Source organism: Colias philodice, chromosome 9 (genome assembly GCF_061535455.1).
Source record: "Colias philodice isolate Cphi_HAF_F1 chromosome 9, ilColPhil1 Martin Lab GWU primary, whole genome shotgun sequence".
Classification (NCBI taxonomy): Eukaryota; Metazoa; Arthropoda; class Insecta; order Lepidoptera; family Pieridae; genus Colias; species Colias philodice.
The window spans coordinates 12,573,138-12,588,845 of record NC_143094.1 but is presented as its reverse complement, the minus strand read 5'-3'; the positions used below and the strand labels follow the sequence as shown (position 1 = coordinate 12,588,845).

General features: G+C 33.7%; 1 protein-coding gene across 1 annotated transcript; it reads left to right on the top strand.

The window, feature by feature from the left end:
- Positions 1–1,608: 1,608 nt before the first annotated feature.
- On the top strand, positions 1,609–2,733 carry LOC149486206 (uncharacterized). The gene has a single exon (XM_089698762.1). The coding sequence runs from the start codon at positions 1,655–1,657 to the stop codon at positions 2,417–2,419; it is 765 nt and encodes a 254-aa protein (XP_089554888.1). The 5' UTR covers positions 1,609–1,654; the 3' UTR covers positions 2,420–2,733.
- The last annotated feature ends 12,975 nt before the right edge of the window (positions 2,734–15,708 follow it).

Sequence of the window (15,708 nt, the reverse complement as noted above, 5' to 3'; positions counted from 1 at the left end):
TCTCTGTTCCGAATCCGCGTACTGTTTACGCTCAGTCTTAATATGGGGCAAAACTGTTGGAAGAACAACAGTTTCTGTTGTATATTTTATGTTGTGTGACGCCATAACTCAGCGGTGACGCGTCACCATGAGCCTGATTTACTCCCCACTGGAACTCCTTATTTACGCGGGCAGTTATTTTTATTTATATTCTACTTTTATTGGTTTATTGTGTTACGGGCTGTTGGTCTTTAAGAGATGATATGTGGAGATGTCGTAAGAATCTTGTTTCGGGATTTATTTTTTGCTAACTGCTAACTGCTATTTTTGCTATCCGATGTGTTTGATTAAAAATTTCAGCCTAACATTTAGAATATTTATAATTTACTTGCGGTCCGCCCCGGCTTCACCCGTGGTACATATTTACGTTTTCTCTACATAAGAACCATCCTCGTACTTCAAGTAATACAATAATAAAAAAAGAATTATCGGAATCGGTCCACCCGTTCACGCGTGATGCCGTGACCAAGGAAAACGGGTTTCATTTTTATATTTTTCAAATCAATTTACATGATTTTTTCAAAATTTAAACAACTGAAACCCGAAAAAATGGAGTAACTCCTAAACTTTATAAAAATTTACAATCCAATTCAATTTAATTCAATAAATTTGAAATAATTCCAATTCGATTTTAATTAAATAAAAACTTATTCAAACATTTATTTCGTATCCACAATAATTGCACAGTTCTCCAAATATGACGTCATCAGCACATTATCTCAACGTGCGTCTAGTCACAATTTATCGTAACATATCCGTGTGATAAACCGATTTAATTAGTATGATCCTCCGCTTTAAAATGGCTGTTTATTTTGTTTATCATTCATTTAGATTGTAATTAAAACTAAGTATTCATAACTGGTGCAGTGGGGATCAAAGGTTTAGATTATGCTTTGTTGGAAGTTAAATATATTTTTAAAACTTTACAGTTTACATGACGCCTCTGTTTTAAATAATATAATTATCTATGAATTGAACTTTAAATTATTAACAAATAAGAAAGAACAATAATTTGTAAAATAGTGAATAAATAAAAATGTGTTTAATAGTTCTTTCTTTGTTATAAGGTAAATAAACTTATTATAAATATTAACGCAATCACTACATAGTATAAAACAAAGTCACTTTCTCTGTCCCTATGTCCTTTTGTATGCTTAAATCTTTCAAACTACGCAACGGATTTTTAGTCAAAGCGGGCGAAGCCGGGGGCGGTAAGCTAGTTCTTAATAAAATAAAACAATGACTTTGAAATTAAAGGCCATATTGAAAACCGCCGTTGCTTGTCTTTTGTTTTCAAATTATGACAAACTTATTAAAGTTACTAATTATATTATTGGGCATTCATTAAATTATTATATTATTTACTTAGGAACAGATAATAGCTATTTAACAAACGACGTAATTATATTAAACAATATCATTAATTTCGAACACAGGTGAAACAAACACCTAATGAGTGCGATACGCAAATAAATATAATCCCTTCTCCCTTCTACCTATACGAAAGAAAGAGACCACTATAATCCGCAATGTTTCATAAATTACCTATAAAGCAATAATTTTTCTAATCACGGTAGTTGCATTTTATTCGCTGCTACGACACCGTTAACACAAAATGAATTCCATAGTTGATATCGACGAAATACTCTCTGAAAACGAACAATGGAAGAAGTTGGAAGAAGAATGGGGTATTCCCATCGATTTGGAAGGAGATGATGACGATCAACCAACAATACAACGAGTTTTAAGTACTATCGACCTGAAGACAACGTTCGATTCCTCATTCCTATTCAAGAAAGTGAGACGCAACCTTGGCCGGCGGTTATCCAAAAAGTCTATAGCGTCAGCCCCGGAATACGGGGACTTCATCAGCAACCTACAAAACGATCCAATGAGGGAATCCTCCCAGCAATTCTACTGCGTGAACGGCCAGATTCTCTCCGCGGTATCTGTGGACGAAATATGCAAGAAAATAGACGATATATTCAAATCTATAGAGAAGCTTTCGTCATGTAGTACAGTGAGGAAGAAAGTGAAGACCATTCCAGAAATCGTGCAGTGCAGCATCTCAGCTACCGACTTATCATTTGACGACACAGAATACGAATATAACAGTGAAATGGACAGGCATATGGAGGAGGCATTTCAAGAGCTCAGTTCGACAATAAATACTATAGATCGTGGGGATAAATCGACGCTAGAATCTGTAAGTACGTTGGTGAGAAAATTCAGCATTATCGTCAACCATCCGAAAATGAAGTGTAATCCTAGACATCAGAGACAGTGTAGTGAAAAATTCAAAGACTTGGCTGAGTTTTGGAAAAGTCGTGCGTTTGCGAATGACGGGTTCAGTAAGAATTGTGATGAACAGAAACAGTAAGTTATTTTGACAAATTAGAGACTGAAATGTTTATTAAAATGTAGGTTAAAATATATTTGCTTGCTCTGACATAAAACAAAAAAATAAAGCGTGTAAGAATTTGGATGTAACGATATATGTATAAGCTAAGTATTTCAAAGTATAGTTTATTAGCTATAGTTTCATAATATATTAAGAATATTTATTGAACAGAAATACAACCGTATTTTGTATTATACTTTTGTGTAAATTATGACAATAATTGGAGGTAAGTTGCGAAAAACCTTTTGACAAATAAAGTTTTTGAAAATTTTAGCCATAATATATTAATTTTATATTGTAATAGATAATAATATATTTCAATAGTTTAATAATTAACTGTTTATCGTCAAAAAATCAATTCACCCTTGTGGTGCATCGAGATATTTGTGGTGACAGATTCAATTTACGAAATTATGTTGTTTATATTGTAGGAAGTTTTGACAAATGTTTACGATTAAAATATTATAATTAAATTGTCTACGTTTTATTTTTATTATCCATTGCTTTCAAAGTAATTTACCATTCATATTTAGTCTGTACAAAATTTGTGTTACCATTTTCAATAACTGGTCAGCATACTATATTTAAAAGTTTTTTTTTTTGCTTATTAATTATTTTGAAATTTTTCTAGTGTTTAACATGATAATTATTCACATTTACTAAGTACCAGATTAGTCTTATGGAAAAACAATAAATTATAACTTTAATCATTCCAATAGTTAATACTTTCTATGTATATGAATAATTATTATATCCAAACAAATACCAATACAAACAACTAAATAAACACACCTATTACTTAATTACCTGAACAAATAGAAATGCATGGTTCATTAGCGACACGAGCATAGCTGGTCCAGAACTCGTCCATGGTCCAAGTTGGACCCTAAATCACGAGTGGTGCCTGCGGACCTTGGGGAAACGTACTGGAGTCTATTCGGGAGGGAACGACGCGTTTTTGTGTTTGGAAACTAGACTTTATAAGTAAGAAGTAAAGGTTGGTTTTTATAATGTACTAGCTGTTGCCCGCAGCTTCGCCTGCGTGGAAAAGATAAATTTTCATGGTACAAACTTTCATCCCCTATTTGATCCCCTTGGAGGATGAATTTTCTAAAATCCTTTCTTAGGGGACGCCTACGTTATGACATCTACCTGCATGCCAAATTTCAGCCCGATACGTCCAGTGGTTTGGGCTGTGCGTTGATAGATCACTATATCAGTCACCTTTGAGTTTTATATAATATATATAGATATGGTGAAAAAAAATAGTGTTTAGAACTAAATTGAACAAGAATTATGTAAGGTTTTAAGTAATATAAATTAAAAAAACTTTTCTAAAAAAATATCATGAAAACTGTCTGTTTACCATAGCACCAATATTCTGTATGTTATCTTCTTGTTAAATAACAAGTTGAATGAAATTAACTACTACACAAATTTACAATGTAGGTATTGGTGTGTAATTTTCTTAAGCTCGTAGGGTTATTAAAATTATTTTTCCAGCAGTATTAATTTTTCATAATTCCTGAGTAAAATAGGACTATTAATTCTTCCTGTTATTACCTGACCCAGGTCAAACTACGCGTGCAGTTATTACTGAAACGCTTCGTTTCCGCACGCAATATACTCCCGTGTGTTTCCATCCCGCGCACTGACCGTAAGCATAAACTTATTCGTGTTCATGAGAGTTGGACACTTTGTCAATTTATGAGGCCAGCACAACTATAGCGATACGTGAAGGCAGATCTGCTTAATTGAGTTACGGTATTATGGGCTAGATGTAGTATTAATTATTAAGATAGAATACATTTTGTAAGCGCGTTTTGGAAACGATTATAGTGTTGTGTAGTTACATGTGGAGGAATGAAAAAGTACGTATGATTCAAATTAAAATAGGTTGTATGGATTTCTGATAACTGTTTGTTAATTTTAAGTTTAAACATAATTTATTGCATGAAATTTTTCTATTTTGTTTGTACCTGTCGGGCCTCTGACATGATCTTAGAGACATGATATAGAAATTATCAAGTTCATAGAAGTGATTTAAAACAATTTCATAGAGATCAGAGAATTCGCATTTATAAACTAACACTAATTGTAATAACTAATTCTAATTATTGCCATTATTTTGTTTACATTTTCAATAAATCATGAATCTTAAAATCTTTAAGCTCCATTATAAAATTTTAACTTCGTAACACCCATTACTCGCAATTAAGTGTACTTACTTGGAACTTAAAAAAATTATCGCGAAAAAGTGGCAACATTGTCACTCCATTAGTGACGTCACCGAACACCGCTCTCAATCAATTTGCTCGGAATCGCCAGAGAGAAGTGATTTTTAATTAATTTTATGAGTGAACATCACCGGGTTAGAGAAATGTGTGGAGTTGATTTGTTGCGTTAATTTTTTTAAATGTTTTCTTTTGAGATTGGAGACTGTTTTCCTATAGTATAAAAATATTTGGTTTAGATTTTACTTGTAATAGCAATTTTTAATATTTTACTTGTAATAGCAATTTTTAATGATATTATAATGGAGTTAAAACGCTCACTTAAAAGGTAAAACTTACTTCAATATTTTTATTGTACGAAATACATAGTATAAATGATATCAATTATGAAAGGTCGACTAATTTATGTACAACACCCACCATATAACAGGTTTTAGAATTGTGTTTTTCTTTAAATGTGTTTTAAGATTATCTATATAAATAAAACGAATTATTACATTGTACCTATAACATATTGTTTAGTTCAACATGCAGCTCCACAGATTCCACTGTGCGCGGTCAGCGGCTCCGTCCACGCACTAATTCAATATGGCGACGTAAAGGTAGCATTCGGATCTGGGCAGTCGCGACCCGGCAGCCGCTGCCCCGCAGCCGCGACCGTGGTCGCGAGGCACCGCTTCGTAGGGAATTGTATGCGATAGTGTCCGACGCAAGCGACCGAGCCGCGCGGCCAAGGGGCGTGGCTTGCTCGCGACTTTGGCAGCGCCGCCGAACCGCTCCGGGAGCAGTACGGTCGCGCTGCTGGCGACGTTTACCGATGAAAACGACGAGTTTTTAGTTGAATTTATTGCTAAAAATCCACCACTTTACGATCCTTGACTCAAAACCTATAAGGATAATGTTATGATATAATGAATCGATTTTATTCCTCTTTGATGATAGTAAGACCAACATTATTTGGTCGTCCTCTTCTTCGTCCTCTATCAGTCTCTTCACGAGTTCTCGCTTTCGTATATTTGACTATTATTTTGACTGAGTGCTGTTTGACTACTGCGCGTGGCAGTCGCTGCCCGGGTCGCGGACGCTGTTATCCGTAAGCTTCTGGCAGCGCCGCACAGCAGTGACAATTTTCCCGGCTGCAGGGCCGCGGCTGCCAGGTCGCGACAGCCCAGATCCGAATGCTACCTTTAGCCATTTGCGATCGCGCTTGACGCATCGCCCGTGAACAAAATCAATTATGATTTTTTGATAGGCCAGGTTATAAATGTGGAGTTTTTTATTTGGGGGCAGGTTAATCAGAAACAGTTAGGATGAAAAGAATATATTTTACATGCTTGTGTTTTCATAATGATGGTTATTTTTCTTTTACAATGTAAACCTCTAGTGTTTGATTTTACGCAAGTATTATACATTTAGAAATTAAAGACTTTTTAACGGATTTTAAACCCGTGACCACGCTCGCTGTAAAGTGTTTGAAACGTCGGGAAAATAATATAATGAATAAATCGCGTTTAAAATACGTTAAAGTCTTCAATTTCTAAATGTAAACCTCACCAGCCTACTTCATACCTTTCTATAATCTTTGTTTTCTTTTAGTTGTGGGTACTTTATTTCTTTCAAAACATATAGCTTAGTAAACCGATAATAAAAAAATAATAATAGTTTAAAAAAACTAAAAAACACGCTTTTTATAGAAAACCGAACTAAAAAATAGAAAATTTTATCAAATTAGTGTATTGTCATCGGTCCTCAATAAATCTACAAAGTTTGAACGAAATCTGACCGTTTAAAGTGGGTCAAAATCGCGCCCAAAGAAGTCGGTTACAAACATACAAACATACAGGTGAAGCTAATATAAAGCGTGTAAAAAAGCGATTTATAATTTAAATAATTTCACTCAAGCTTTCTCCAAAAGAATTGTTTGTTCACTAATAAAATCTACAATTACCTATATGTTTATTAACTCGATTGATAAACAAAGATAACAGTCATTTCAAACACCCAAAGCAATTAAACAGCAACCAATAAATGTAACAATTAATATAATATATTAGCATTTAGCATACATCGACTGCATTGCACTAAATATCGCACCGTTTTAATATATGAATAAACTTGTGCAATTTGAAAGCTGATGCAACCGACCAACTTCGATACACTGGGACCATAAATTGATAACGGCCACTTGATATAGTGTTAGATGGTAATGGCTTTGTCTGAATTTTGGAATTAAAAGCCTTATTAACTACTAGAGGTCCGCCCCGGCTTCGCCCGTGGTATATATTTCGCAATAAAAGTTAGCCAAGCCAAGTTAGTAATGTTCTTTCTCAGGGTCTAAAGATTATGTGTGCCAAATTTCATCAAAATCGGTCCAGTAGTTTATGCGTGAAAACCATACATACATACATACATACATACATACAAACCTTTCCTCTTTATAATATTAGTATAGATAGAGCGACCTCACCGCATGGACAAATTCTCACGAGAATGACATTTTTGAAAAAATAGTCAAAACTAGCCTATGTTGTTTTCTAGCCTCCTAACTGTACTCATAAATCATACCATGTTGCGAAGTGAAAGAAAAAAACAAACAAATTACATCAATAAGGGAAGTAAGAATGCTCGCGGCTTCAGTCACGTGGTCGGGGGCATTACCATGTGAATAAGACTGTAATAATTGTCCGATAACACTGTAGCCTACAGTCTACAGACACAAAAATCATACTTACTTTGCCTTCACTTCAAAGAACGATAAACAAACATTAATTTATTATATTAATATAATAATACTAGCGGTCCGCCCCGGCTTCGCCCGTGGTACATATTTACGTTTTCTCTACATAAGAACCATCCTCGTACTTCAAGGAATATAATAAAAAAAATAATTATCGAAATCGGTTCAGCCGTTCTCAAGTTATGCGCTTACCAACACATTTTGGGATTCATTTTTATATTATAGATTAGTAAGGATGCTATTACGATACTTACCCAGTCTATTAGCTAATTAAGTCATTCAATGAAAAGATATCTGCAATCTCCCAAAATATATATATTGATGAATTGCCTAGGTACATTAAAATTGTTCTAAAAAATTTACTCTTCAATAAAACCAAATGACATATAAATTATCATCTTATAAATTAGCAAAGGTTAACTTTTTTACTTGTTCTCTTTCAATAAATAAAATAACAAAAATTTATTATTTTAAATCATCTTATAAATAAACGCCCCTCATTTTTTGTAACAAAGTTTATACATATTTTTCTAGACATCATATAGTACAGATTAAGACACGTGATACGGCTATAAAAGCTCTAATTAGGTAAAAGTAATGTAATTAGCGAAGCAATGGGCACATACACAAGCTTTATGTAATCCCTGGTGCATCGTACATCTTTATGATATATGCTGAGCGAATTTGATAACTTTGTAAGCGATTTATATCGTGGATTTTAACTGATGGTTTTTTTTAAGGTAGGTACTGATAAATATTATAATAAAGATATTTAATGGAGAGGTTAGGGAAGTGTACTAGTATTAGAATATTAGAGATATATTATATACTAGGTTTCCGCCCGCGGCTTCGCCCGCGCAGTCAAAGAAAATCCCGCATAGTTCCCGTTCCCGTGGGTTTTCCGGGATTGCGTCATTTTCCCGGGATAAAAAGTAGCCTATGTCCTTTCTCGGGTATCAAAATATCTCCATACCAAATTTCATGAAAATTGGTTCAGTAGTTTAGGCGTGATTGAGTAACAGACAGACAGACAGAGTTACTTTCGCATTTAAAATATTAGTATGGATACCTTTTTTAAAAGTTAAAGTATATTTTTAAAACAACAACTTAACTCATTAGGTACCTACTCCAAATCTCTAATTCCTTACCTACTGGCATATTATTTAACATTTGAAAAATATATGCCATTAGGACGAAAGTTTGAAAATAGAATTTAAATTGCAAGTCAGTCGCCGTCCTTAAGGGTCCACTACGAAAAGGATTCTTACAATGGTATGGCCATATCTTCGTATCAACATCGGTCATCGACAAACTGATAAGTACCTACCTATGTGTAATAATGACTTAGTTATTCAAATAAAGGTAAAAAACATAAAAATTTGATATTTTGATTGATTGATTTCAAGGTAACTTAAACAATAATACATACATTCACTCTTTTAATAGATCGTAAGAAATATTTCTATTATTTATTTATTTATTTTCAATAAGTACAAATAATTTTTAAAGTTTATTTTTTCAGGTGCATTAAAAATAATTGTTCACAGCATTATTAATTATAAAATCAATTCACAAATGACAAAATATAAAAAAAAGCTTCTTTGACAAGATCAAAGATACCAAAATCGTCGCCTTACTCCATTACGCGACGGTATTGCCAGGTCGTGACCTTGAAATTTTACTCTCAACGCGCCTAAAGAAGTTTCACTTCAAAAAACATTTACAACAAAATCCTGAAAAGCTACACTAAAATAAAACAAATGAACACGCATGGACAAACTGATAAACAACCGCAAATCTGCGCCCAGCACACTCGCCTCAAATTAATCTAACGCCTAACACTAACACAACAGTTAGGATGACCATTCTTCATTAGTACAAAGGAACTCTCCTTTTGTCTTGCGACCATTCATTTGTGATTGTTTGCGGCGAGTGGGAATGTGCGGTGTTATTCTGGTGGCTTCTTTAAGGAATGGAATATTAATTAGGTGTTATTTTTTATTATTTAAATTGTAAATACTTACAGGTATATTTGGTAGAATACAAATAGACGACCGACGTTAAAGACGATCATGATTCAAATAAAATATTTGAAAGTTTAAATGATCATTTGTTTCAAAATAATTATCATACAATGTAATAAACTAATTTGAATTGTTTGACCTAATCATCGATAATAGTATATCTAAATGATGATCACTATCATTTATATCCGAAAACTTTTAATGGGAAAGTATAAAATATCGTAATGATTTTAAATTTTAATCATTTAATCCCTCCAATCAATATAACATAAACTGATAACAATATAAAACACTGGGTAGCTAAACAGTACAAAGCGCAAAAACCACGCAAACATTTTTCAACCGTTTGATTATAACCGGCGGAATCTAGTTAAAACCAGAATAATCCGGTTGTCGGGCGGGCTTGATCCCCGTCAGCGAGTCCACAATACTGTGACTCGTCACCCGGGTCCAACAATGAAATGATTAATGGACACCCTTCATACACTCAACTATTTGACTCCGATTCGATTTGCCGAGGTTGCATTATTAATTAAGGACTAATGGATTGTTTTGGATGGAGGTGTATGGGCTTTTGGTTGTGGGTAAATAAATAAATGGGTATTCACTTAACTTGAATCTTTTTAATTCATGTCATGCATATATTTTTTTGAAACTAGTGTCGCTAAAAATCTGTTTTGCGAAGCATGTAAGTACCTTCTCTCGTTGTAAAATGCTGAGGTGCATTTTTTTTAGTGTGCAGATATGTCTTATTTATTTATTTAATTAACTTACTTGGTACAAATATATCATATACTTAACCTAATGTGTATGGTATACTCGTATGTTAATAAATATCCAACGCAGTAGTAGGTACGTACTCGTATTTATTACAAACTAGCTTTCCGCCCGCGGCTTCGCCTGCGTTTTCAGAGAAAAACCCATTCCCGTAGGATTTCCGAGATAAAACCTATCCTATGTCCTTTCTCGGGTATCAAAATATATCTATACCAGATTTCATGCAAATTGGTTCAGTAGTTCAGGCGTGATTGAGTAACAGACAGACAGACAGAGTTACTTTCGCATTTATAATATTATAGTATAGATTAATTAGTTGCATATACATACATGATATTGTAATAAATCTTACAATGACTATTATACATATTGTTCAGTTGTATTGATAAAGATGCAAACAAAAAATAATTTAGTCAATGGGAAGGAAACTTTTCACGTTCCATTGCTATTCCGTGCGTCGTACAGGCAAAGCCGAATGTGTCAAGAGTTTAACATACATTCCTATTTATAACGGAAAAAACTGAAAAATAATGCTTAGTGGGGTTTTTCCGTAATCCTCATCTTAAGGACGGCGACAGCCTCCGTCACTCAAGGATTATTCTTGTAGATAAGAGGTGACGCGGTAAAATGTTTACTTAAAATGGACGCCACCACTGACAGATTATTTCGTGGCTATTTTTATTTGGAGCAGGATTTTAATACTCTACTGTGTGAGTACTTTCGGTTAAATTTCTTGATGGCACAGTAATAAGGAACTCAAAACAAGTACAAGTAATGTACAAACTGATGCAATGTGACAAAATATTTCTGCATCGAATTATTTTTTTCTGATTTTTCATTTTGGTAACTTTTTATAGTATTTTTTAGCGCGAGTTGAGACTTCGGATGATAGAGGAAAGATGCAAGGTAATAATATTGTCAGGCACATGATCACTTGATTTCCTAATATATCGATCAGATGACACCTCTATTATGTAACGAAATTAAAAGCATTCTTCAATAAAATTACCAAATTAAATCAAAATATGAACAACAAAACCCTAGAATACAAAACAGATCTCTTCAATTACAGCCGCTAAACGCCCACTTAACTTACCATTAACCTACACAAGTAAGTGACAAAACAAACTTGCACGGGCGCGCGCCGGCTCAAACCGCCTTAAACCGGTTTACGCTGGTGTGAACCGGTTCATGCCGGCTTAAACGCGATTTACATAAAGTTTCTGGTGTTAGATGTTTAGTATTTCAGTGCTGTGTTTAGGCCACGTATTTTCAAGTAGAAAATGAGTGAAATTAAAACATCTGGGACTAAATTTTACAACGTAACATTCGAGTATATTACTTTATCAGCTGATCTTACAGCAGCCAAAATATAGTTATACATTGCATATTACATCTACTATACAACTTCTTTTTCAATTCATAACTTTAGAATCTAAATTTAAAAAAAACTGTAAATAAAATCTTTCATGCAACGAAAAAAACATAAGCCATAACTTGCTTAAATGTTTTTCCATCTATACAGTTACTTACAAAAAAAGCAACTAGGTAAATTCTTACACGGGAGCTACAAATGCAGTGATCCACGACAAGTACCCACGCTGCATTAAGCACGCAATCTTTATCACCCACATTCAGGACATTTGCGATTCTATGGAGACACTGACATTTACTTAAAAGGGTACACGGTATTTGTTGGGCACATTTGTTGTGGTGAAATCAGACCTATAAATAAATGTATTTTTTTTGGGATGAGTCAAGGAAATTGCCATCTCAAGACAAATATAATGCTTCAATCGCTTTGCAATTGTAGGACGTACAATAATTAGTCAGTGTCTCTAGGAAAATTTAGGTTATTCCCAAACAATCATAAATTGGAAACGAATAAAAGAAAAGTTCAACAATTAAATCCACACCTCACCTACCTCACTCAACAATACGATAGAAACATTAAAAAAGAATTCTAACGTAAAATGGTACTCGAATAAATCAAGCGGCTGGCACATAACAAGGTGAGTGGCAAAATGCGTGAACCGCAAAGCAAACAGCAGAACAAAGTTTGCGCCGCGGATTGTACGGGATTACGACGCTTTGAACTGACGCGCGGCGGCTGTAACCAGTTAGAACCAGTTAGAGGCGGTTAGAGGCAGTTAGTCAGGTGAGATTCGCAGTCGCGGGGCTTTACTATTGGTATTATCGTTGTGCAATTGCGGTTGAACGTGAATGTAAGTTACTAGTTTGATTTTAATCCACTTATTTTTGGCTGTTGCTCTTCGCGAGTGGTAAAGTTTGTTGGTAAGTTTGTGCTTCCTTTAATCGGTTCTAAGCTTATATCTGCGTTCAATTTATTTGTAAATAAATACGTTTGAACAACTGAAGCTGTCTTTTAATTATGTGTTTGAATATTGTAGGAACTGTTAACATTTATAGGACAATGACCAGGATTAGAGATATATTTTGACTAAACACATTTGTCTTTTACAATATGCTTACTAAATTAACCACCACTATAATCACCGACAATTCCACACAACCAATTCACACCATCAATCTTCAACCTAATGCACTAAGCGTACACCCTTAAATCAATAGGTCTTTGTCCAGGTGCCCTAAGTGCTATCAAAGCTTGCTTGATTTAATATAATAGCCATGTGCGCACATTTGACGATCAATTGGGCATCAATTGCTGGGTTAATTTGCAGTAAATACGCGGTAATCCAATGCGTCACGGGTGGATTTGGGCGCGTCTTGCAGTTGTGGCCTGATGATATTAGGCTTAAATTAGGTGGTATGTACTGCTAATGTTGGTAATGTACGGCATGGACAGGAAGATTTGTAAGGTTGCTTGTTTGAAGTTATTGGAGCGGCTTCTTTAATTCAAATTAACTTAAATATTATGACTGTGATCGATTCAGGTGGTATGATGACATAAAGGACTGAAAATATGTATTTTAAACGTAAAGCAATTTATTTCATTAAATTCAGTATTTTATCTATTGGTACATTTAATGCTAGTACAATCATTTGTACCTCGTTATCCTTAGCCAAAATGAATGCACTGGCATCTATCTAACGAAATAACAAATCACAATTTAAACGAATTTTCCTCCGAAAAGCGATAAATAGTTAGCCATTTTTCTTGTAAAACGGCACAATTAATTGATTATCCGTAATTCAGTCGACACTACAAATTGCGGGGCCATATCTCAAGACGACAACGGCCTATCAATAAGAGCAAGCCCTACAGTACTTGCCAATAGTCTATTGGCGTTTGGTGACTATAATGTTAGAAAAACTGGGACGATATTATATGAGAGTAAGGCTTGTTAGTAAAAATGCTTTCTTTTGCAATTGAGTCTTGAAAGATAATTTTATGATAATAAAATTGGTTTATTTTTTGTATTTAGTGTATTTTATTTGGTTTTTGAAATAATTAACGCATAACAAAGGGGGAACGCGTCAGCTGCAGCTGCTGAGTTGTTTATGATACAATACCGATAGAAATAGAAATACGAATTACAAGTACCTACATAGAGTGGTCAAAACTTCCCTCTTACCCATTAAGGTTATTGACCAATAAAATAAAGGTATAAAAGTGTGAGACCTTGTAGGTATTTAATTAAATAAATAAAATATTTTATGACAGGCTTGTACCGTGTAAATTTATTTAAAAGTAAAACCCTTTAACGTCCGCTTTCTTCAGCAAACCATAGTCACCCGAAACGGTGTAAATTAAGACGACCAATTTACGAGCATCGGTCGCCAGTCGTTCCTGAATGCCTTGTTGCTGTCAATGTTAGATTGAGTGCGCCGTAATAATTACCACTAAGTGTCGCCATCATTCCAGAATTCGTGGGACAGGTGTAACGTGGTGTAGTAACTAAACTACACTATGTAACAGTGCTGAGTTTCGCTCTAAAGATTAGAATGGTTTGTTAGTAAATTGTTCCGTTTTGATATGGTCGGACTTGGTCGGACCACTGTGATAAAATTGAATGACTAATATTAAATGAATGTCTGTCTGTTAACTGTTTAGCTTTGTCGGTCAATCCAACTCTGAGAATTCGAATTACAAACATAAACATTTTTTTTTTGGATTTCACTAAACATTTTAAATCTATATAACTACCTTACTTATTTCGGTATAATTTTAATTTTAAACCGCAGAGTTGAGAAGAAGAGAATTTTCATTCATATTATGCATAATTGAATTATGCATAGGGATATTATAATATGTAATTTCCCGTTGTTCACGGTCAGAAAATTGAAAGCAAATATAGAAAACAGAAGCTGCTTCTAAATAACTACTGACGACGACAAAAAAGCCCTCAATTCCTTATCATCAATAAAGTGCACAATTGAGCAAAGCACCCTAAATTCCGTGACCTTTTAACGGCAGTTTATATCAGGTCTGTCCTCTTGCGACTCTGGCCCATAACATAAACATGACGGTACACTATTAAAACTTGGACTCGTTTTGTAAGCCGAAATATTCCGACTACCTTCTATCTCGCCCGTATCGGAACCAGGGTTGCCAACTGTATAACATTTGCATTTTTATTTTATTTTATTACGTTCCGTATTCGAATTCGAAATTCCATTTTTAAACTTTTCGAATTCTGTTTACAATTTTGTTATCCGCACTGTTCACGCTTATTCGAGATTTAAACTGGGATATTTTGTACGCGCTAATAAATTTTTGTGGTTGCATTTGGAAGTTTTGCTTGAAAATAATATAAAGTATCAGTTTTTCTTTGCTAGTTTTGAATTTAAATGCGTTAGCTCAGTGACCTACATTTCTGTGTACCTCTATTTATTCTAAGTAAAATTCTATAGAAACAATGATAAACAAGTTAGAATAAACAGAAGCAGGCTATTTGTTTCAGGAAGAAATATTTAATAATATTCGTAGAGATCTTCATGTACGCTTGTGAATCAAACAACTTATTAAAAACCATTAGGGTTGCCCTACTTACTTATTCCTGAAGAAAAATCTTACAAGAATTTTTATTGAATACTATTTAGTGTGCAAATTTCTGATTTAATTTATTATTTTGTTTTCAACGACAATGGGTTTAATCGCTTTTGTTATTTTAGTATTGGAGACAAATTATATTACACACACATAATATTATGTAGGCATAAAATATCAAATCACTACGTAAGTTTTATTTGACTAATAAAAGAGTACGGTCTTATGTTTATGAAATGAAATGAAATGAAATGAAATGAAATGAAATGAAATGATTTATTTGTATGAATTGTGGTTACAAAGCAAAGTTATAATAAATTTCACGTCCGCACAATTCGCCAACAATTGGCATACAAATATTTAAATTTTATAATTTAAACTAATTCACGTAAGTTATTATTTAAACAATATATTATTTACATTAGTTCATTTTACATTATAAATTATAATATAGCAATATGACAATTTGATTATTACATTCTATTACATTATAATTGATTTCTTACGTCAATTTTGTCAAGCTA